The 22,430-nt window shown below is 36.8% G+C and overlaps 1 protein-coding gene across 3 annotated transcripts; it reads left to right on the forward strand.

Moving 5' to 3' along the window:
• The first annotated feature begins 300 nt into the window (after positions 1-300).
• On the forward strand, positions 301-22,427 carry bnip2 (BCL2 interacting protein 2). 3 transcript variants are annotated; one of them, XM_052119136.1, is made up of 11 exons: positions 301-1,111; positions 7,256-7,351; positions 9,950-10,020; positions 10,206-10,391; positions 12,364-12,546; positions 13,388-13,490; positions 13,880-14,011; positions 14,904-14,990; positions 15,085-15,183; positions 15,494-15,529; positions 19,076-22,427. In XM_052119136.1, exons 1-11 carry the CDS (start codon positions 750-752, stop codon positions 19,131-19,133), a joined length of 1,413 nt encoding a protein of 470 aa, XP_051975096.1. In that variant the 5' UTR covers positions 301-749; the 3' UTR covers positions 19,134-22,427. The 3 variants fall into 3 exon arrangements, with proteins under 3 accessions (XP_051975096.1, XP_051975097.1, XP_051975099.1); XM_052119139.1 differs by lacking the exon at positions 301-1,111 and adding an exon at positions 3,662-3,869; XM_052119137.1 differs by lacking the exon at positions 15,494-15,529.
• The last annotated feature ends 3 nt before the right edge of the window (positions 22,428-22,430 follow it).

Below are 22,430 nucleotides of genomic sequence, written 5' to 3' on the forward strand. Positions count from 1 at the left end.
AGGTGGCTCGTCTCTGCTAAGTAATCTCTGGTTTAAATCATAAGGAACAACCGTCAAATATTTTTGTATATGTATAAATCTGATGCATTTAATGTAATGTTTTTATTCTGTTGTTATTAAGTCCGCAACATCTGTCTCTGTATTTTCCAAGCGACCAAACAGCCACTGTTTGAAATTCTGAACTCATCCGTTACTTTTCATAATTAAACTTATGTGTCACTTTTATTTTGAATGTGATCAAATTTCTGACCGGATGTTACGTGTATTACTGAGTCACACTTCACCTCACTTCACCCAACACTTCCAAAAAAAGTCTTGCGGCCGGCGAAAGGAACCGTTGGGATGGGGTTGTGGAGTTTGTCAGCTATATTAACTATCCTTTAAACCGTATTCGGCGTTTAAAGTGTTATCTCTGTGGGCTTTGATATGATCGACACTTATTGCTCACCGTTATATATGTTTGACTAACAGTCAAGCAGTAAAAAGGAAGCAGGAGAGGACAAGCGGACTGACTGCGCACCGCTGGCCCACTAAACACACACGGCAACATTGGCATGATTGTTTAGCAACCTACAAATTAGCCACAGTATCTAATTTCTATTAGTGTAAAGACAAATTAGAGATTCCCAAGTATATGTGAAGTTTGGACCGGTTGTGTAGTTGAATATTAAGGTTTGTTTTTCGTGCTGAAGGATTGTTTTGTGTGCTTGTGCTGATCGATCATAATCGCCTCACTGACGTGATCGATCATGGCCACAGATGTCATAGTGTCAGAAGAAGTCTCAAACCAGACAGACCCAAAAGATATGAACGCCAACAAAGGTAATACCGAATCAGACACACCCAATCGGACATCCGAGACGCTGGATAACAGAAATATAAGTAGCCCTTTATCACCATTGTCGTCGGTTCTTTCTGGAGAAGAAATATCTGAGGACTCCTCAACAGGGAATTTACTGCAGAATGGAAACAGCCCGATCATTTCAGGAGATCCGCCACAGGAAGCAGCAGCTCCAGACAATGGACAAAAACAAGCGTCGACAAGCGCAAGGACTTCAACTCAAGACCGACTGCAGCCGACATTCTCTTCTTCAGTTGAACACAATGGAAGGTAACGATATCACATTGGATGCGTCTCAAAACACAGTGAGCTGGCTTTCTAGACAACATTGTTGGGTGTCTTAAGCCATCTTTACCCTGCACATCTTTACACTGGTACAGAAACTGCGTCTAAAATTTACACAGACTGTTTAAAGGGATAGTTCACCCAAAAATGAAACTTCTCTCATCATTTACTCACCCTCATGCCATCCCAAACTAAGATTTTTGAAGAATATTTCAGCTCTGTTGGGCCATACAATGCAAGTGAATGGTAAACAAAACTTTTAAGTTCCTAAAGCATATAAAGGCAGCATAAAAGTGAAACATACGACTAAATCCATGTCTTCAGAAACAATATGATGAGTGTTGGTGAGCAACAGATCAATTTTCTTAAGTCAAATGAAGACAAATGAGAAACATTGTTAAATCTGTGACACGTCTCTAGCTCTTTTATGATGGGGGAAGTGGGATCCGGGCAAATAATCCATTTCATTTTTACACTTTCCAGTCTACAACAATTGTTTGCTTTTCAGCACAACACATGTATGCACAGATCAACTCTGCTGTGTGCATTTCTCTCCTCTCTGGTGGTCTGGACTGTCCTTTTATCCCTCTCCAGCTCTCACTGCAACACAAAACGGCTGTTAGAGGTGATTTCGCACCGGTGCCAATCCTTACCGTTCTTCCTCTCCCAGCCTCGCACTCCACAGATGTCACTCGGCCAAGTCCACATCACCACAATATCGTAGTTTTGAATCACAATAATATCGTACCGTAATATAAATATCGATATTATATCATATCGCCAGTTACCTTGTGATTCCCACCCCTATTATGAGGGTCCAGGACCGCCCAAACCCCCCCTCAATTCGAACAGTGACTTTCTTATATTGTCTTTGCAATAAAAATAGCAGTGTGGTACAGTACAGTAAAACATTGCATGTAACAAATCTTTTTATGGGATATTTTACTGCAAGCTTAGTGCAAATTAATTGCTGAACCTTGCTCTAATTTTTTAAATTGAAATATTTTGATCCCCTTTGCTCCCCAATTTGGAATGCCCAATTCCCAATGCAAAGTCCTCGTGGTGGCATAATGACGCGCCTCAATTTGGGTGGCGGAGGACGAATCTCAGTTGCATCCGTGTCTGAGACCGTCAGTCCGCGCATTTTATCACGTGGCTTGTTGAGGGCGTTACTGCAGAGACATAGCGCCCCACCGAGAGCAGCGACTCTAGAAGAATGGCAAAAAGCTCATCACATTGGTCTGTCAGATTTCATTGCATACCGAAGGGGGAAAAAATGGGTCACACTTTATTTTACAGTGTCCTTGTTACAGTGTAGTTACACAAGTAGAATAGAATAGAATCCTTTATTCTGGTCACACATTATACACACAGTTTGTTTTTGCATATATACAGTGAAATGTATTAGTTTTCACATATCCCAGCTAAGCTGGGGTCAGAGTGCAGGGTCACCCCTGGAGCAGATAGGGTTAAGGGCCTTGCTCAAGGGCCCAACAGTGGCATCTTGGTCCTCCAACCTTCTGGTCAGTAACCCAGAGCCTCAACCACTTAGCCGCCACTGCCCCCAAGTACTGAGTAATATTAATTAACAACACGTGCTTACTGTAGAGTTAGTGTTTAGATTAGGGTTAGTTACTTGTAATTATGCACAATTTCCTGTTATTACCTTAGTCAATACATGTAATGTGTAACAAGGACACTGTAAAATAAAGTGTACAAAAATCGTACCACTCTCCCTAAAAAATTATCGATGGTCGATTTGTCTGACAGATGTGAAAAGTGCCATAGGTATCCATTGTTTCCATTCAAAAGCTCTTTCAGAACGATTGAGACAAGCTTGTTTGGTGTGAACAGGTACTTCAAAGAAAAGAAAAAAACAATATTTTATTGCATATTTTAAAATAAGCATAAATAAAAGGCAGTACCAAGGGATGTACAAATTCTTTACAATTTCAGTAATTTATCTTTTTTTTTTTTTTTTACATTGTGGTAATGAGAATATCATAATGACAATCTTCTTCGCATTGCAGTTATGATACTTGGGCTGTCCAATATGCGTATTTGTCGTTGAAAATAATGTTACAAAAAATCTTAAAACAAGCTTTTTGTTCTATGTGAAAATATAACTTCTTATTTGTTTCTTTTGATTTTGGAGTAAAATAGGATCAGGGAATCACTCGACAGCATTTGCTGCATGTGCCATATTATGCTCCAAAATTATGTCTAAGTAGGCAGCTCACTATGTTTTGATGCAGCCATTGGCTGTCACTATCTTTTATGCATCTTTTATTGTTGCTTTTTCAAGGGTGTGGTGGCATAAAAAGGTAAGCCTGCAGGCCATATACGCCTACCGTTCTCCAACTCAGGTACATTTATGAAGTAAGGTGTGCTTGAAGCTGAAGTGTGCAATTTCTGAGCCACCAATTGGAAATCGCCCCAGATTGCCATTGATCAAACGGATAATGTGCATCACAAACCGCGCACTTCTGCACTATTCTACGTAATTTTGAAGTGTAAGTAGTGCGAGTAGTATGTTAACTGAAAATGCAACAAAAGAACTGTACCGAGTACCCAGATGATGCATTTCTTCAACCGTCAAAATGGTTCAACCCATCATGCACTCAGTGCTTGCAGCTTGCCATACATAGCGGAAGAAGCTGAGTTGCTGGTCTGACAAAACAATTGTAAATAATGGAGAATGTAGCAACTAACGAAACATCAGTGAAGACAGCACCTTACAAATGTAAGTAATGAACTAAGTTTGGCTAATGCGCTAAAGCTAGTGGCAACACATCGCATGCATTGGAAACGTCACTTCCTTTGGCTGTTAAACGGTGAATGCTTCCATGTAGTAAAAGATGTTTAAGTGTTCCATTTGGGATGATACTACACTGCTACACTTTAAATATGTATATACTACATGGCTGAGCGCATAGTATATATTGGAAGTGCATAGTTTATAGTGAGTCATTTTGGACACAGCTATAGTCTTAAACAGGAAGATGGCTGATTTTCACTTTAAGCAAATTGGTAAGTGCTTTTTGCATTGTTATAACATCAGGAGTTTTCTAAGTGTAAATTAGGCTACTTGAGCATTCAGTGTCGGAACAAGTTTTCCAAAGTAACCGTGTACCCTGACGAAACAATTTATTGCAAGCAACATTTTCTTTGTATTAGACCTTCTTGGTTCTGGCTTTCATGCATGGACATGTTTTTAAAATGTCAATTGGTATTATTAGTTCACTGCCACATAATGTATGAATCATTGTGAAACTGTGTTTTCTTAATGGCATGAATTGCACTTAAAGCCTAGACTTAAAATTCACGGCCCGTGGCTGCAAAATAGCACACCACTACTCTTACTATGTGTACTGTATAGTATTTATATAGTGTGTCCAGTATGCAACTTTCGGTATGGAATACCTGGTTATCCTTCTACATCATCCAAAATGTGCAGTAGTCAACAGAGCACTTTGCATGGAAAACTACTGTATCTCATTATGCAATGAACCTATCTTGACCTATCATTTCCAGTGTGACAATTGATATGGGAGTAATATCAGATTATGTGATATTAGTACCCATTTATATTTTAGTTTTAGTCACCCACATTATATTGCATTTATGATTTGTAATCCAAGCCCAAACTAAACAGAACACTTTAAAGCTTATTGTTCAAGGACTTAAGTCAGTGACATGAGTGAACATGCCCTGTTGTGTCCCATGATGAGACAGACTTTCCACAAACAGTTCAGTGTGAATTGCAGCTTGACTCAATTTGCTAGGGTGGATGGCATATAAAGAGTAGCAAATAGTCCCTTTGGAGGAGTATGACGACTACCACATGGATGGCATGGCAATTAGCTCCCTTTCACAGTTAACCAGTGTCCATGTCTCCCCCTCACATCTGAGTGTCAGTATTTCTTTGAAACGCACAAACAGCTAGTGAGTGAATAACTTATTTTACTGGGCCTCATTAATTAAAATCATGAGACATAGCAGCCTTATGTACTCAACAAACAGCACAACAATAAACAGGCCAGACTTCTGATTAAAGTTATGAAAATGTCATTTTACTTGTGGCCTCATCTTTGGGCTGTGTTTAGCTCAGAAAAATGTGGCTGTGTTTAGAATATTATACTACTCTTACTATTTCTGTTGAATGCACTATGTTTACAGTGAATGCACATTTTCTGTATGCATGGGAAATCTGGATAATCGACTACATTTTCCAAACTCTGCAGTACATTCAACACCACACTTTTAATTATTATTAATAATAATCATAAATATTATAGCACATTTCATACATCAAGTGCAGCTCAAAGTGCTTCACAAAAAAAGTGACTATTGAAAAAAATTAGAAGTTTAAAAAAGTAGAAATGGCATAACTCAATTAAACAAAAATATATATTAAATGAAATATGAAAACAATAAAATTAAAGGAACATTCCAGGTTCAATACAAGTTAAGCTCAATCGACAGCATTTGTGGCAGAATGTTAATTACTGCAAAAATTTATTTTTGACATTATTTCCCTCATATTCTTTAAAAAAGCACAAATCTGGGTTACAGTGAGGCAAATGGAAGTGAAAAGGGCCAATCTGTAAACATTAAAATTTTAAAATACTCACATCAAATGTTTCAAAAGTATAGCTACAAGACAATTTGTGTGTTAACATGATTTTAGTGATAAAATCACTTACTCACCTTTTCTGTGTAAAGTTAAAGAAAATTTTACAACTTCATTGCTATAATGATTTAATGTCAACAAACCCTAAAACGACAGTAAAAATTATGATTTAAACATTTACTGCTCAAATAATACATGATTTTAACAGAATAATGAAAGTGCTTTTATAAATGTATAAGCTTCACATTTCTCTATTTAAACCCTCCAAAAATTGGCCCCATTCACTTCCATTGTAAGTGCCTCACTGTAACCTTAATTTTTGCTTTATTAAAGAAAAGGAGGGACGAATCTAAAATATTTTTTGTGGTAATAAACAATATGCCACAAATGCTGTTGATTGAGCTCAACTTGTATTGAACTTAGAATATTCCTTTAAAAAGTCAAATATTAATTTACGTAAAAGTTCTGAATTTAATATGCAATGTAATGAGGACTTGTGACGACAATACTGCACACTACTGTTTCAAATGCGTATCATACTTTCACATTAGGTTTTAAATGGTGGGCAGTGTACTTTTTCCTGTGCAGTGTGCAATAAGCATACTAGGAAGTATGTATTCCATTTTTGAACAGCCTATGAAAGTGAATTTGTTTCAGTGGCTTGTTTTATTTATTTATGTATTTATTTATTTGTTGTTGTGAATAGACACTCTAAATCATAAATACGGTACATAAAAGTATTGTATCCAGTATTTGGTCATTGTTTCAAGAATTGTAATTTGTGATGGAGCAAATCTGGTTGGGTGAGACATTCCTCGAGACTTCAATGATCTCGCTGTGAAGTGACTAGTTCTAGCAAGAAGAGCATCCTAATTTGATGATAGATTGAGCTGTTTCCAAGAAATTAGAACAAGTTTGTGCTTAACAGCACAAGCCGAACTTTGAAAACAGTCCAAGAATGTCAGCTTTTCCAGTGTCACCTCTGAGATATTTTCCCCAAAGAAGGTGAACACTGTTTAAGCTAGTTCCATTTGTTAAACGGCTTATATCAGATGTAACAGAATTTGTTGTGCATGAAATTCTCAGAGTTTACATGCCTTTGTATTGGAGATTAATGCTCGAAAGAGGCCCTGTATATCATACAGAATCCAGTGAATTGAGCATTTTTTGTACGGCATAAGCCGCGATACACTGAGTCTTAAAGTCTTGGACGCTTTAAAGCAATGGTCTTATTTGGTAGTTCAGAGTTCCTTTCATCTGTTTCGGAGGTCGATTAGCAGTAACCAACTGTTTGTATCTTTGTGATAACTGCCACATCAATGAATGAGTGTCAACCAATATCGGACTTGGACTTTAGGCCCTTTTCAAACTGATGTATTGGATTTTTTAGTGAGTGAATCACATGCTATACATTGCGATCAGCCCAGTTGCTAATTAAAAGTGATTCATAGCTGAAACGGTTGCTTAATGGATTTGTTAATTGTTTTTTGCTTCAGTTTTGAGCACCAGGAGTCGGTAGCTACAACAGAGGCACGGCTGAGAATGGAAGGGGTGGAGTTAAAGGAGGAGTGGCAAGATGAGGACTTTCCCAGGTATGAAGGTATTTTTTACATATAAAGGTGGGCAGTATGATCGAAATATCATCGTATGTGTCATTTTATATCATAGTGATTATGTTTAACAATATAGTTAATTTTATTGGAAACTAAAACATTGTTTTTTATGTATATAGAGTATATTTTACATAACCATGTTGCAATGCCTATTTTTTTTGATAATCTGATGAAATGCTTTACACATAAAAGATATAGTACTTCCTCTAATTTGATTGTCTCCTTGTTTTAGTTTGAACTATACGTTTATTCATAACAAATTAATGAGGCATAAGGGCTAAAACAGCTGCTTTACTTTATTAACAAATTACTGCTTCAAAGCAAAAGACTCCAAACAGTAATACGTTAAAAAAAATCTGATTGGATGAGCAATGTTAAAAAACATTGTAAAATAGCCAATAAATGTTCACGTGACCACTTTTTTGAGTGGGACTTTTTTTTAATTGCAATGCAGACATACTCTGATTCAAATGGCATCGCAGAATCTTTTCCAGTTGACACGATTTGTGTGTTTTAGTTAATGTCCCAGGGGTTGATTTTTGATAGATTTAAACAAATTTTCTACAGATTGATTTCAACATTTCATTTGTTATAAGGAAGTCACATTAAAACCTTTTACCATAACAAATCTTTTACCATGCTTTTATTTATTTCTGGTACTTTTCAAATTCAAATTTTCAAATTTTATTTAGGTTATCATGGTTTTAGCTTTGACTCAGACTTTCAATATTTTACAATACAAATGATGACATGTTTAAAGCTATGACAATATTTTCCTCATACGGACCAAAAACGACAGAGGGTCAGCCAACTGTTAGGAAAAATGGTTGAAAAACTGATTTATTTTGTGTAATCTGATCATTTTCCACGGCACATCTGACAATCTTTCACGGCACACTAATGTGCTGTGGCACAGTGGTTGGGAAACACTGGTGTAGACCCCTTCGTGCCGCCAATACAGCACCAACCCGCATCTCAGAATCGCATCTCTTAGCAATGTTCTTCTCACCACAATTGTACAGAACGGTTATCAGATGGGCTGGTTTGAGTATTTATGAAACTGCTGTTCTCCTGGTATTTTCACAAACAACAGTCTCTAGAATTTACTCGGAATGGTTCCAAAAACAAAAGAAATCCAGTGAGTGGCAGTTCTACAGACGGAAATGCCTTGTTGATGAGAGAGGTCAGCAGAGAATATCCAGACTGGTTCGAACTGACAAAGTCTACGGTAACTCAGATAACCACTCTGAACAATTTTGGTGAGAAGATTAGTATTTCAGAATGCTATTCTGAGATGCGGGTTGGCGCTGTTTTGGCTGCACGAGGGGGACCTACACAATATTAGGCAGGTGGTTTTAATGTTGTGGCTTATCTGTTTATTTACATAAGTACATTGTGTCAAATGCTTAAGTACTTGGGTGTAAAAGACACCTAATATAAAGTGGGTCCTGTGTGAAAATGTGGTTGCACTTTATTTTACAGTATGTGTACTTTCAGGATACTTTCAGTACTTACACAAGAAAGTAATATTATGTAACTACATGTACTTTGTGTGGGTTAAGATTAGGTTTAGTGTTAGTACCTAGTAATTACTATAGTTGTTGTAATTATATTGTATGTAAATGTAGAACAGTACTGTAAAATAAATTGCTACTGAAAATGTTTCTATCAATTTGACAAAAATGACAAATGTCCCACAGTTGTGGCGTCATTTTCACCACACCAAACATATTTTACCCTAATATTTTAAGTCATTCTACTTGTTTAACAAGTTGACAAAATTATCACTGAAGAGCATGCTAGAGATACTGTTATATAATTATATATACACAGATGAGCCAAAACGTTATGACCAACTGCCTAATATGCTGTTGGTCTTCCGTGTGCCATCAAAACAGTGCCAACCCACCGAGGCATGGACTCTACAAGACCCCTGAAGGTGTCCTGTGGTATCTGGTACCAAGACATTAGCAGTAGATCCTTCGAGTCCTATAAATTCTGAGGTGGAGCCTCTGTGGATCGATCTTTCGGTCCAGCACATCCCACAGATGCTCAATTGGATTGAGATCTTGGGAATTTTGAGAAATAAAGAAAAATACAGGTTAAAATCAGTTAGCAGAATATTTTAATTGGACATAATTTCCAGCCAATTCTGTTAATTTACTAAATTATGGCAAAAGTGTAAAAATATTTAATTTTGTGTATTTAGGATACATACAATATTTGCTATGAAATTAGCCTTAGAAAGACAATTAGTCAGACATTTATTTCAAAAACATTAAAACTGTAATTCCCTTCACGGAATTATATACACACTATACAGACTTTGAGATGTGAGACACTGTGGGAGACACATCTTCTTGTGAACATTTTCTGTAGACAAAGTGGAAAAAAAACTAAGATATTGAGAGTGTGAATTTTTTCTTTTAACACTTTCCAGAAGCCCACAGTGCTATAAGTGCTTGAAGAAACACCTACATATTGTCACACGATGTGTACGGTCATACTACCTAACCCTAGTGTGTGTTTATCCAAGTTAATACTGTAATGTAGAACATGTTTTCTTTGGGTTGCTAGGCCACTCCCTGAGGAGGAAGATATTCAGCTTGACGAAGAGCTCTTCACTAGATCTGCTGATGGAGCACCTGGTAGGCCATTATGATATACACATTTGTTGGTACTAGCAAAACAAAAATTGCTCTTGCTTTCAGGATGAATAATTTATGCCACAAAAAGCTTTCATGCTTTGTTTATGGTCTAGAGTTATATTATGATCTTCTGTGTATTTTGTAGATGATCTTGTAGAGCTTTTGTTCTTTGACCTTTATTGCAGCTCAGCAATCTTACGGACTGAACAGTGCTAAGAAAACCAAAAAGAAACTTTTGGCCCCAGACATCAGCCTGAATCTGGACCACAGTGAGGGATCGGTCCTTTCAGACGAGCTGGATGACAGTACAGAACTGGACCTGGATGGTATAGACACCCCGTCCGACAACAGCAATGAGTTTGAGTGGGAAGGTATGACCGTGGTGTTTAGTTTTTATTTCCTTTTTGTGTCGTTATGTTTAAAGTTTCAGCTTTCCTTTTTCAAAAAGAAACCTGTAGAATGTTATATAATCGCAAAAAGCAACCAGACTAATCTAATTAAGTAACTTTTATACAGTCATGTCAACTCACAAACTCTTTTATAGTTAAAACTGTAGTAGTAGTAGAAATGTTCCTCTAGTTTTGATGCCCCATTGCTAGATACTAACATTACATGGACATGGGTCAGACATTGTACAATACCACTTAGTAAAATAGTGTTGTGTGTTCTTTTCTTTCTGTCCTTCTGCTCTGCTCTCTCTGTTCTGGAAGGATTATTTCTTCTCATTGGTTTGCGACAGGCCAAAGGCCTATGGTTTGTGGTAAGGTTACATGGATGGTTGTTTACTTTCATTCGAACCCTGATCAAATCCTTGATAAACAGCCTTGATTTCTTTTATTTGTTGTGTTTTCATTTTGAGATGTCACCCATTTTGTATGGTATGGAATGCAAATACAAATCAGGCGTTATCCACTATTTTGTGTTCGAAAATGTTGTTGATTTTGATTTCTGCATGTTTTTACATCCAATCTCATCAGATCTGATTCTTTTAATCAAGCTCATTTTTGGTGTGCTGATCAACATTACTTTTTTTTTTTATAAAATTGGAAGAGTATTGCTTTTTGAACTATTGTGTCAAAGTTTTTCACATCAGTTGGCATTTTAAAACTGCCTCCTTGAGGCTTATAAGCACTTACATCATTCATGAATCTTTCGTAAATATTTAAATTAATATTTTTTGTAAATACTTAGTAATGGGCCTTCACGAAAACGTTCTTTTGGATTCACGTACCTTCATACTCCCCAGATTTATTAGTTCAACTTGTATACTAGTTAATTCCAAACGTTGGTAAATAGGGGCGTGTGCACGTTCATTCACAATTTCCTTAATTCACGCCCATGAAAACTCCATATAAGAAAGGCACCAGACTCGCTAGTTAATTAGCAAAGAGATATATAGCAGAACAGTAATGAAAGGGTTTTTAAAACTAAGTGCATTCAAATCACCAAATGTTTGATTTAGCAAACACACTGATGTGGTCACAAAGAAAGTGAAGAACTTAATGTCACCTCATGTTTTGGCTGCCATAGGTTCTTTTTTTAAATCAAACAGTCCAATAGGTCAATAAAAATGGTTTGATATGTAGTGTTAGTGTAAAAAAAAATTAAGTTCATGCCAGCAGGAGGATGTCCACCACCTTTAACATTAGCCATCTGGTTCAATTGAGCACGTCGCCAGCATCATTGGTAAAACTTCTCAGGTAAATCTTGATGGTAACCGTATTATGCATGCATGTATGTGATGCAACTGAAGAATCTTCAGAGAAATGAATAGAATGACTGAAGTTCTTTGACCAAAATGTTGTAAGCTAATAAAGATTTGCAAGCTATGACCATTCTAGCAAATCTTTAAATATTACATGTTCTTAGGCGTGCCAACCCTTCTACATATTGTGGCGATTATTATTTTGGGATTGTTTATTTGAATTCACTAAGTTTTTACAAAGCGTTTTACTAATTAATTGTAAATAAACCATCCGTCTTTCATATCAGCATTTTCATGCTTATAAGGATATGCCACTGGCTTTAATTTGATCAATAACTGGCCGTTAAATATCGGCCATCGATACATCGGTGAATCCCTACTTGGAAAAGGATTTGAAGTAATTCTTGTTTGGCTACAAAAAAAATCTAAATTGTCCTGTGGTCTTTTGCTGAAGACTTGACAGAGTATATCGCCGTAATAATATCTGAATTTCTGTTTTATAGCAAATCTAAAACTGTCATTCTTAATCATATAAATGCATGTACGGTTAAGGCTGCACCCTAAAAAAAGAGCAAAATAAAGTCACGCATTCACACAAAAGCAAATTGTTAATAAATCTCTGTCATATTCCTTGTCAGATGACCTCCCAAAGCCTAAAAGCACAGAGTTGCTGTGTAAAGGAGTGGAGTCAGTGCAGGAGTACGCCAGCTCTGAGGAACGGGAGGAGGGCCGTCGCTGGAGAGTATTCCGCATCGGAGACCAGGACCACAAAGTGGACATGAAGGCCATCGAGCCCTACAAGAGAGTTATCAGTCATGGAGGTCAGTGACCAACCCTTTCCTTTCCCATGCATGCTGTGTGTTATCTGTACCTTTCAATGTCAATAGATACAAGGACATTTTGTATTAGTACCGTAGAGGAAGTCGATTCCTATTTAAGGAAGCATGTTTGAAAAGATTCTCTGGACATGGTTCTGTGGTAAAACCTTTTTTTTTTTTTTTTTTTTACATGTATCAAGGAAGAAGCATGATATGCTTTAAAGTACTTAAGAGTACCATGCAAATATGGTACATTGAATGTGGTAATAGTATTATGCTACTGTCAAAAGCTGAAGCCACTTTTCTCTTGTTTCAATGTTGGAGTTACTGTTTTTTGTGTTTTTTAGGGCAGTATGGTGTAATCATTTGATACCATTACTGTTCCTTGGTACTGCCACAGTATTTATTTATTTTTTATTTGTATGGTTTTGGTGGCATTTAGCTGAATGCTTATACATAGAACAGCACCTTTTATTTTTTAGAGTAGTACTGCAGTATTTATTGTCCACTGATGGGGGCAATACCACCACAAACCTGTCTTGACTAATGAAGTGGCTGTCTAAGCATTTCCAGAACATCCCTCAGTCAGAAGAGCTGGTTACCATCTGTCTCTCTCTTCTTCTTGTCCTCCCCCCTCCCTTTCACAATCTAACAGCTGTTGTTTTCATTCTTAAAAAGCCATTTTGCATTCTGTTATAAAATGAACAATTACACAGACTCCAGGCTGAGTTGTTGGATCCAATGAGTCAACCTGTTTAATTGCTATAAAACTGCAAGCTAATGTTGAGAGGTTTATCTTGAGGGCTTCCGGTAGCTTTATCGAAATGGTTCCCTTTTTTTACAGGTTACTATGGTGATGGACTGAATGCCATCATCATCTTTGCCGTTTGCTTCATGCCTGAGAGTAATCAACCAAATTACAGATACATCATGGATAATCTTTTCAAGTAAGTTCTACTTTATCTGTTATTTCGAAATCGAGTTTGTCTATCCTTCCTCTCCTATGCATCAATAGAGACTGTATGATTATAGTATTCTTTTAGAACCAGGACTTTGACTATATCAGAATTTGTTCCTTATTGTACAGTTTATTATGTTACAGGTGGGTAAAATTGATGAAATTACAATATTAAACTGCCGTGGAACAAAGTGATAGTCCATACTAATTTTGATGCATTAGTCTCTGCAAGAGGTTTAACAGACAACCCCAAATGAATTATGGTGAAATGTTTGTAGAATATGTTGTCAGAATTTATGCTTTAAGCAACTTTAATAAATAACAATGAAGTGTTCATCTGATGCCTCAGAACATGAAAGGATATTGTTGCTCTTTCAGGTATGTCATAGGAACTCTAGAGCTGCTTGTAGCTGAGAACTATTTGATTGTATATCTAAACGGAGCCACTTCACGCCGGAAGATGCCCAGTGTGGGCTGGCTCAGGAAGTGCTATCAGCAAATCGATCGGAGGTGAGACTTGCTGATGTCTTGATTTTGAAAATGTTTGTTGAAGAATCTCATTGCCAGTGTTTACCAACACCGTTTAAAGACCATGCTTAAAAAAAACAGAGGAATAGTTCACCCAGAAACTCCTCATTGTCAGTACAAAATAACAAACCCTTTAAGTAGCTTTTGCAATAATTGTGACTGTTAGAATGACTTTTAAACCCAAAATGCATGATTAACATTTCCCCCCAGTATATACACTCACTGACCACTATTAGGAATGCAATGGTCCTAATAGGGTGCCCGACGTGATCTTCTGCTGTTGCAGCCCATCCGCCTCAAGGTTCGACGTGTTGTGCAATGTGAGATGCTTTTCTGCTCACTATAATTGTACAGAGTGGTTAACTGAGTTACCGCAGTCTTTCTGTAAACTCGAACCAGTCTGGTCATTCTCCGTTGACCTCTCTCATCAACAAGGTAATCACCGATGACAAGGTCCATAGAACTGCTGCTTAGTGGATGTTTTTTGTTTTTGGCACCATTCTGAGTAAACTTGAGACTGCTGTGCGTGAAAATCCCAGGAGATCAGCAGTTACAGTAATACTCAAACCAGCCCATCTGGCACTAACAATCATGGCATGGTCGAAATCACTTAGATCAAATGTTTCCCCATTCTGGTTGATGTGGACATTAACTGAAGCTCCTGACCCATATCTGCATGATTTTATGCATTGCACTGCTGCTACACGCTTGGCTGATTAGATAATCACATGGATACGTAGGTGTACAGGTGTACCTAATAAAGTGTTTAGTGAGTGTATATGTGGGTCAAAAATGACAATTTGATGCATACTATTTGTTGTAAAACTACTTGTTTTGTCTTTTATAATTTACTCCACATGGTTCTGTTTCACAGGTTAAGGAAGAATTTGAAGTCTTTGATAATTGTGCACCCATCCTGGTTTATTCGCACCCTCCTGGCCCTCACAAAACCTTTTATAAGGTCAGATCATGACTAGTTACTTGTATGTTTCAACTGTTGATCTCCTGAAGTGAATGCAGCCTTATTACATTTACAAAACCTCTTCCACTTACAGCTCAAAATTTAGCCAGAAAATCAAGTATGTGTACAGCCTAACAGACTTGGCTGAGCTTGTCCCCATGGAGTATGTTTCCATACCAGAGTGCATTAAACAGTAAGTGTCCCTTTAATACACTTTATAATCTTTGCTCTGCCTATTAGTGAACTACTTCCTTTTTCTGCAGAAATTTCTCAGCTTCTACTGCTTATAACTTTCACTGAAGCAACTGTGTTTCAATCAGTTGAACTAAAAAAACAGTTTGGTTTTTTTCCCCCTCTTCAGATGCTCTTCACTTAGCAATATTTAATCTTTATAATTGTTTACTGATAAAGTCCTATCTGCACCCAAGTGCTACCTGCTGTTGGCTGTGATATCTTCAGAAACCTTCAATGCCCTAACCCCTTCTCCCTGCCTTTCCTCCAAGGTTTGACGAGGAAAAAACTAGGAAAAAAAGTAAAAGGTATCTGTATTTTTACTCCAGAGATTCCTGAAAAATCTCTGTAGATGTGATCTGCATTGCACGAAACTAACAATTGATTGTTTGGCTTTTAAGTGTTGCTGAATTCAGTATGCACTTGTACTTTGTCATTGGACCAAAAAAAAATCGCTTTTTGAAAGCTTCTTTTCAACCTTGATTGCCATTAAGATGCTAATTTACTTCTGTGTGCCATCCTTACTGTTATCACTTGTTGCAAATGCAGCTGATATTTGGTCTTGCACTGTGAAAGGTGCACTCAGTAATACTTCTGTTTGTTGTAGTGGTTTATAATTCTGCACTGAAACTCCGCCGTGGTCTTTACATAGTGATTTGCATTTATATTTAGGCGTTGGTGGGTTTGTCTGTGTCGTTCTCCAAGTAAACAGCCAAATTACTAGTGTATTAAGACAAAATGCCTTAATTTCTTTATTATACAAAATCAATGTAATTTGTGGATTCAAAAGTGTTTATTATACTTTTTTATAATTTAGTATTTATTAAATGATTGTCAAAAGGATCATCAGGACAGTGTGCTGGACTGTCCATATGCAGCCCAGTTTTTCTAGACATGCAGACAGTCCACATGTGCCTGCCGTTCACTGTACTAAAAGAATATCCTAAAGCAGTCGTAGTGTGCATGGGGTGAACATGTCCATATAGGCTTGCGGTCAAAAGAGTATTCTTTAAGAAATTATGAGATTTCTTTATAAATCATGAAAGCATAGAAAATGAGGCAGCAGTGCCTTTAACAGCATGTGCTACAAAACCGGGGCAGATTCCAATTGCAAGTGATCCTCCCTATGCCCTACTCGCTTTGAATTTCCGAACTCTTGAAGTGGGTACTCTGAAGGGAACATTGCATTACTGAATGAAAGTATGCTTGGCTAAAAGTCTTGTGGAAGGGCCCTTCGAGAAAATAATTTTTTTCTCAATTTCGTTTGGATAGAGTGCCCCTTCCCGAAGCAGAGCCCTTCAAGGGAGTTTAATGCTGTTTGAAATTCAACCTTGAACATTGAGGTGGCGTTGCCTCAGAATAGTAACAGGTCAGATAAAAACAGTTGTCAACTTTATGTATTGTATTTTATTTTCATCAAAAGAGTCGAATTCGATTGGTACCGCTTTTCCCGATGTGGCCCCTGTACCAAAATACTTTGCCCACTCCTGCCCTAGCCTGTAGTGCTGTATCATCAAGTCCTTATTTACTGATGCCTTTGTAGAAATCCACTTTTTGCTGTCAGCCATTTTTAATTCATTCCACAAGTGAAAGCGTCCAATTGTTTCCATCTGGTCATATGATCTCAACATGGCGGCACTCATGAATGTGCTTTTTCTCTAAGACTGGCATGACTACGGTAGATTCTTCATCTCATACGAGTGCAAATCATTTAAAACATTTTTTTTAACTATTCATTTATTTCTGTTTAAAAGTTTAGCAAATAGCAATAAAATCACTGAGTGCACCTTCAAATTTGTGCTGAGCAAGTTTTGTCAAGCAAAATTTCCAACAGCAACTGTTTTGACTCAAAGTTCCATCACATTGGAATCAACTTTCATTACAAAATCCAAAGAAAATCAGTGTCATAGAATAAACAGGATTTTCTGAATCTAAATCTGAAACATAGCAGTGTTACTAACTCTGTTTTTGCATAAATGTACTAACTTGCATGTGTTTAAAATGAACATCCCAGATTTCGATTCTGATGTTCTGTCGTCTCAGTACTGCTACTGTTAGTATGGTATGTATGACCATGCTAATACATTCAGACTTTATGGTGTAGGATTTAAGACTTCAGTCACAGGTGGTTCACATCTGTTTTGACTCTTTCATATAGCACATGATTTGTATGAAATGCATGGTTGGCCAATGCACATTCTCACTACTCGCTGCATGTTCCACCACTGACTACCCCTACACATTTCTGCTTTCTTTGTGTAAATCTGTGACAGTAGCGGTCACAAGGGATGATATTATTTTAACTGCTGTAGTGTTTGTATTGAAAGATGTTAAAGAATCTCTTAAATTATATTTTGAGAAGTGGCTTCAAACTTTAGAAATGTATGTAATTGACCTTTTTTTTTTTATGGTAAAGGAATGGCTTGTCCAAAAATAGAAATTCTGTCATAATTTACATACTCATAAAATTTTCTTATGCGGGACAGAAAAGGAGATGCTTTTATTAATTTTGTGGTTAAGGCTGCCAATTTAACACGTTAATTCAGTGAGTTTAATTATATGAAAAAAAGTGTTAAAACATTTACGCAATTAATCATGTTACTTGACCATAATAAATTCCGTAATAAGGACTTTTCCTACCAACTGAACTATTCTAGCTGGAAACAGCAACTCTGTTTTTGTGAGTCTCAGTCTGTCGGTGGCAGTCAGCGCAACTCCAGCTATACAGGTAACATGCAGCTCTACAGGCAACAAACCGACAACTGTTTGAAGACTGCTGGACAGAGCAGAGTGCACTGGTCTCAGGACACATTTTACAAATTACAATTAACTTGACAGCATCCAAAACGCGGTTAATAGCTAGAGATGCTGAAAATCAGTGAAATGCTATGCAACAGAGGTGAGATGCTCCATTTATACTGACGGAATGCAAAAACACATCCTGTGAAAACAGCCCATGTCTAGCGATATATATTTATATCAGACACAACATTAAAACCACCTGCCTAATATTGTGTAGGTCCTCCTTGTGCCACCAAAACAGCGCCAACCCACATCTCAGAATAGCATTTTGATATGTTATTCTTCTCACCACAATTGTACAGAGCGGTTATCTGAGTTACTGTAGACTTTGTCAGTTCGAACCAGTCTGGCCATTCTCTGTTGACCTCTCTCATCAACAAGGCATTTACATCCACAGAACTGCCGCTCACTGGATGTTTTTTGTTTTTGGCACCATTCGGAGTAAATTCTAGAGACTGTTGTGTGTGAAAATCCCAGGAGATCAGCAGTTACAGAAATTCAGTTACTGACAAAGTCTTTGGTGACTGTCTGTACAAAAAGGTTTAAAATGGCGAAGTAAATTATGACAGAATTTTCTGTATCTGGGTGATTTATTCTTTAATATTTAGAAATGACGGAATATGGGCTCAAGGTGTATAGACATTCAAATTCAGTCAATTTCACTTTTATTTGACTATCAACTTTCAGAGGGGTTTGTTTTGTGAAGCCAGTTTGTACAATGAACATTGCAGAATCAACTGACTTGTTCCAAATGTATTGATTAAAATACTGTCCTTGCTTGTTAAGTTTGTACAGTAATGTTTTAACCTCAATCAAAAATACTGTATATCTTTATGATCAACTAACCCTAAGTCACGAGACCATTTTGTTATCCCTTTGTGGTGTTATTAAAGCATTAAGTTGTTTAAAACAATGTTGCGTTATTACAGAGCTGAAGTTCTTTTCAAATCGATTGAACTTCGGCTGATGTCAACTAGTGTTTGTGTAGATTTTGGCATGGTTTTGATGCTGAGCGCTGTACATTATCATTGTACATTTTCTTTTCCCCCTAGGATTGACCAGGACATGCAAGGAAAAGTGGAGATTGCCACGGCTACAGTGCCAGAGTGAGCTGGAGGAAGACTTTGTGAGAAGCAGGAGGAATAAAAGAATGTGTTGGATTTTAACTGGAGAACGCAAGATCTTGATGTCAAAAAAGTGCCTTTAAGGCCGTCACTGCCTTAAAGGCATTACATTATGGAACCATTTCTGTTTTCTTTTTTCTCACACTGTTGCATTTGTGTCCCAAACGCCTGTCAGATGGCATCTGATTTCTGTGCGTCAAGTGTTTTAATAACCTTTTATGTATCATTTCAATAAGTAGATCCTGTCAATATTGTTCTAGATCCTATTGTATCTTGCTCATAGTTAAGGCACTCTGTTTTTTTGACTAGTTGTTGCATGTTCTACATTTACATTTAAATATCTATATTTATATTCAAAAGGTGATAAAGGAGAAAGATTAATATATTTTTATGATTGAATTGTTATTTTTAGGGCCTCAGTCCTGCCTTGTTTGTTATCTGCTCACGAAACATCTCGTATAACGTTAGATTCAAACTTGATTCAAAGCCAAAATGATCGAGGAAACTTGCACATTCAATTCATTGGTTTGGGAGGGTGGGGTTTTTGTATGTTATGTTCTTGCAAGTAAACTTCCACACATTGTAATTCTGTCTGAAACAACTGAATGCGCTACAAACACTGCAGCTACTCTTCAATTCTGTGTTGTCATTTTCCTAAAGAAAAACAGGACATTTTTGCAGAGTGGGGTATCTACAATCACAATATGATGTCCTTTAGAGCAAAATAGGAAATTGTGTGCATTATTTTTGTGCTATTAATATCATTGTGGACTTAAAATGAATGATGAGTGAGGATGTCATTCCTTAATTTCTTACATGGAGTAAAAGGTGACAGAATTTAAAATTAATTTAATGCTCTGATAGCCTTGACCCAAAATTAATATTGTGTCTGTCTTTTAGATTAGACACCATTTGAAGCCACCACATTGCCACTTTACAATCTTGTAATTGGCCTGCAAGTTTCAAGGTTTGCAAGGAGACTCCTTTGAGTAAATATTCCCAGAAAGTAAATTCTTCAAAGGAAAGTCATTCATTACGATGAAGCTAGTAATGTAAAATAACAACACAGTCCTGCACAAAATAAAGAGTAGCCTACTATATCACTGACTAAACATCTAGAACTATATTTTACACAATGAAATGGGTTGTCTTGCCAACCACACTGCCTTATAAAGATGTTGAACAGTGGGGAAAAAAGGGCAAGACTTTCTATTTTACCCTATAATTAAGCATTTTAATGCAAAAGAAATAGCCTATTCAGGGTTCAATTCAAAGTTGAGCTCAATTGACAGCATTTGTGGCATAATGCATATGTCCCTGGTTTTTTTTTTTTTAATAGGCCTAAAGGGTGAATGGCCAGGTTTGCTACGGTAACTCGGATAATCACTCTGTCTATACTATTGTAGTTAGCAGAATAGCATCTCAGAATGCACAACACGTCGAAATTTGAGGCGGATGGCAACAACAGCAGAATGCTACATCGGGCACTTTATTAAGATCTCAGTATTCCTAATAAAGTGTTCAGTGAGTGAATCTACAACTGAGCAACATGCTAACTGCAAATGCGTTGGTTGGTTCGTTTCATTTCTGACAATTTCACGACACAGTGCTGAATCTTTCATTCAGTATTTATTTAAAAGAGTTTTAATATCATTAACTGGTTGTTAACTTCTGTCAAGAGGTCCAGACCGCTGCTGAAGCAGCACATACAAGGTGCTGTCACGTGGCTGTTCCTTTTCTGGAATTTTCGCTGTGGCAGTGTATACAAGCAAACCAGCACAGATGTGATGGGACGCATTTGAATCACACATATGATCTATGTCTGCAGTAGATTTACTTTATAGGTTTTACCACAAGTAAAATAAGTAAATAATTATTAGGATTAGGATAAAGAAAACATCAGAAGTTGTCTTCGTTCCACTGAAATACAGCAGAAAAGAAAGGTTGTTGTTGTTGTGAGCTTCTCGCTTTGGTCACATCATAAATGTTTTTATGTCAAGTTAAATTTAGTTTGAAACTTAGAAAACATGTGTCGAGATGCCTGCATTCTGAATTGGGTTCTCTCCAGCTGTTTGAACCCAAGAACACTTTCTCTGTTGGGCTGTCGCTAATGTCAAGCAAGGTCGTGTCTAGAAGGTAAAAACACATTTTCCAAAAGCACTTTACCGGTCACTAAAAAAAAAAAATTTTACATTTCTTGTTGCACTTAAATCTGTTTTGTATACTATTCTGATGATAGTGAAACTTTGTAATATGGCACTTTTCGTACCACTGTCTCCTTAAGATGATTCGCTTATGTTTTCCTCTTTTGCAAGTCGCTTTGGATAAAAGCGTCTGCCAAATGAATAAATGTAATGTAAATGTAAAATTACGGGCTTTCCCACAATTCCCTGCATGACAATTATTTTTCATTATATTTTATGGGAAGTGTTATGTTTCATCATATTTTTAATATCAGTTACATACACTGGGTGTTCTGTGTTATATTTGATGTAGTTTAGTTCATGTTTACTGCATTATTTAAATCTCACATGTGTTACCATGATGGTGTTTAGTGTTTGTGTGAGTGATTCTGAGCGCAGTAACTATACATTAATTGGTCATTGTTCCTGGAACAGCTACTTGTGATGAACTTCATGTCATCATGTGCCCTTCTGTAGTTAGTATGGCGAATAACAAACATCTTACTAAGTAAACAACACATTTTTACAGTTTCAGAAGGCACATTTATGAATTTTTTACTGTAAATTTAACATTGCGAGTGTATAAATTAACCGTTTTAAACTGTAAAATGTACAGGTTGTTCTGTAAAGTGGTTTACATTTTAACCACAGCTGCCAGCGTTTTTTTGTAAAAACAACAGGATTTTTTTTACAGTGTATGTTTGCTCCATATTAAGATGTATTCTGGGAAAAAAGTTATACAGTCATTATATAACAAATCAGTTGTGTATTTTCCTCCTGTTACTTGTTTCCTTGCCTCAGGATTTGTTACTTCATGACCCAAAGTTTACCTGCATGTTAATTTTCAGTGATTTTATTATTCTGGTCTAATACTAAAACCTGACAACTGTTTTTGGACAGTTCTGTAAAGTGAGAACAATAGGTAAGTTTAGTCACTGATCACACTAGCAGCCTGAAATGATGATTTCCATAGTGTAGCCAGACTTAATCTGAATGTTTACACACAACTGATACTGAGATGAATTAAGGATTTTGATATTTGATAATGTTTTGAGAGATTTCATTTGCTAGTAAACATTTTGAGCCATTAGTCTTAAATT

This window comes from Xyrauchen texanus, chromosome 46 (assembly GCF_025860055.1).
Source record: "Xyrauchen texanus isolate HMW12.3.18 chromosome 46, RBS_HiC_50CHRs, whole genome shotgun sequence".
Lineage (NCBI taxonomy): Eukaryota > Metazoa > Chordata > Actinopteri > Cypriniformes > Catostomidae > Xyrauchen > Xyrauchen texanus.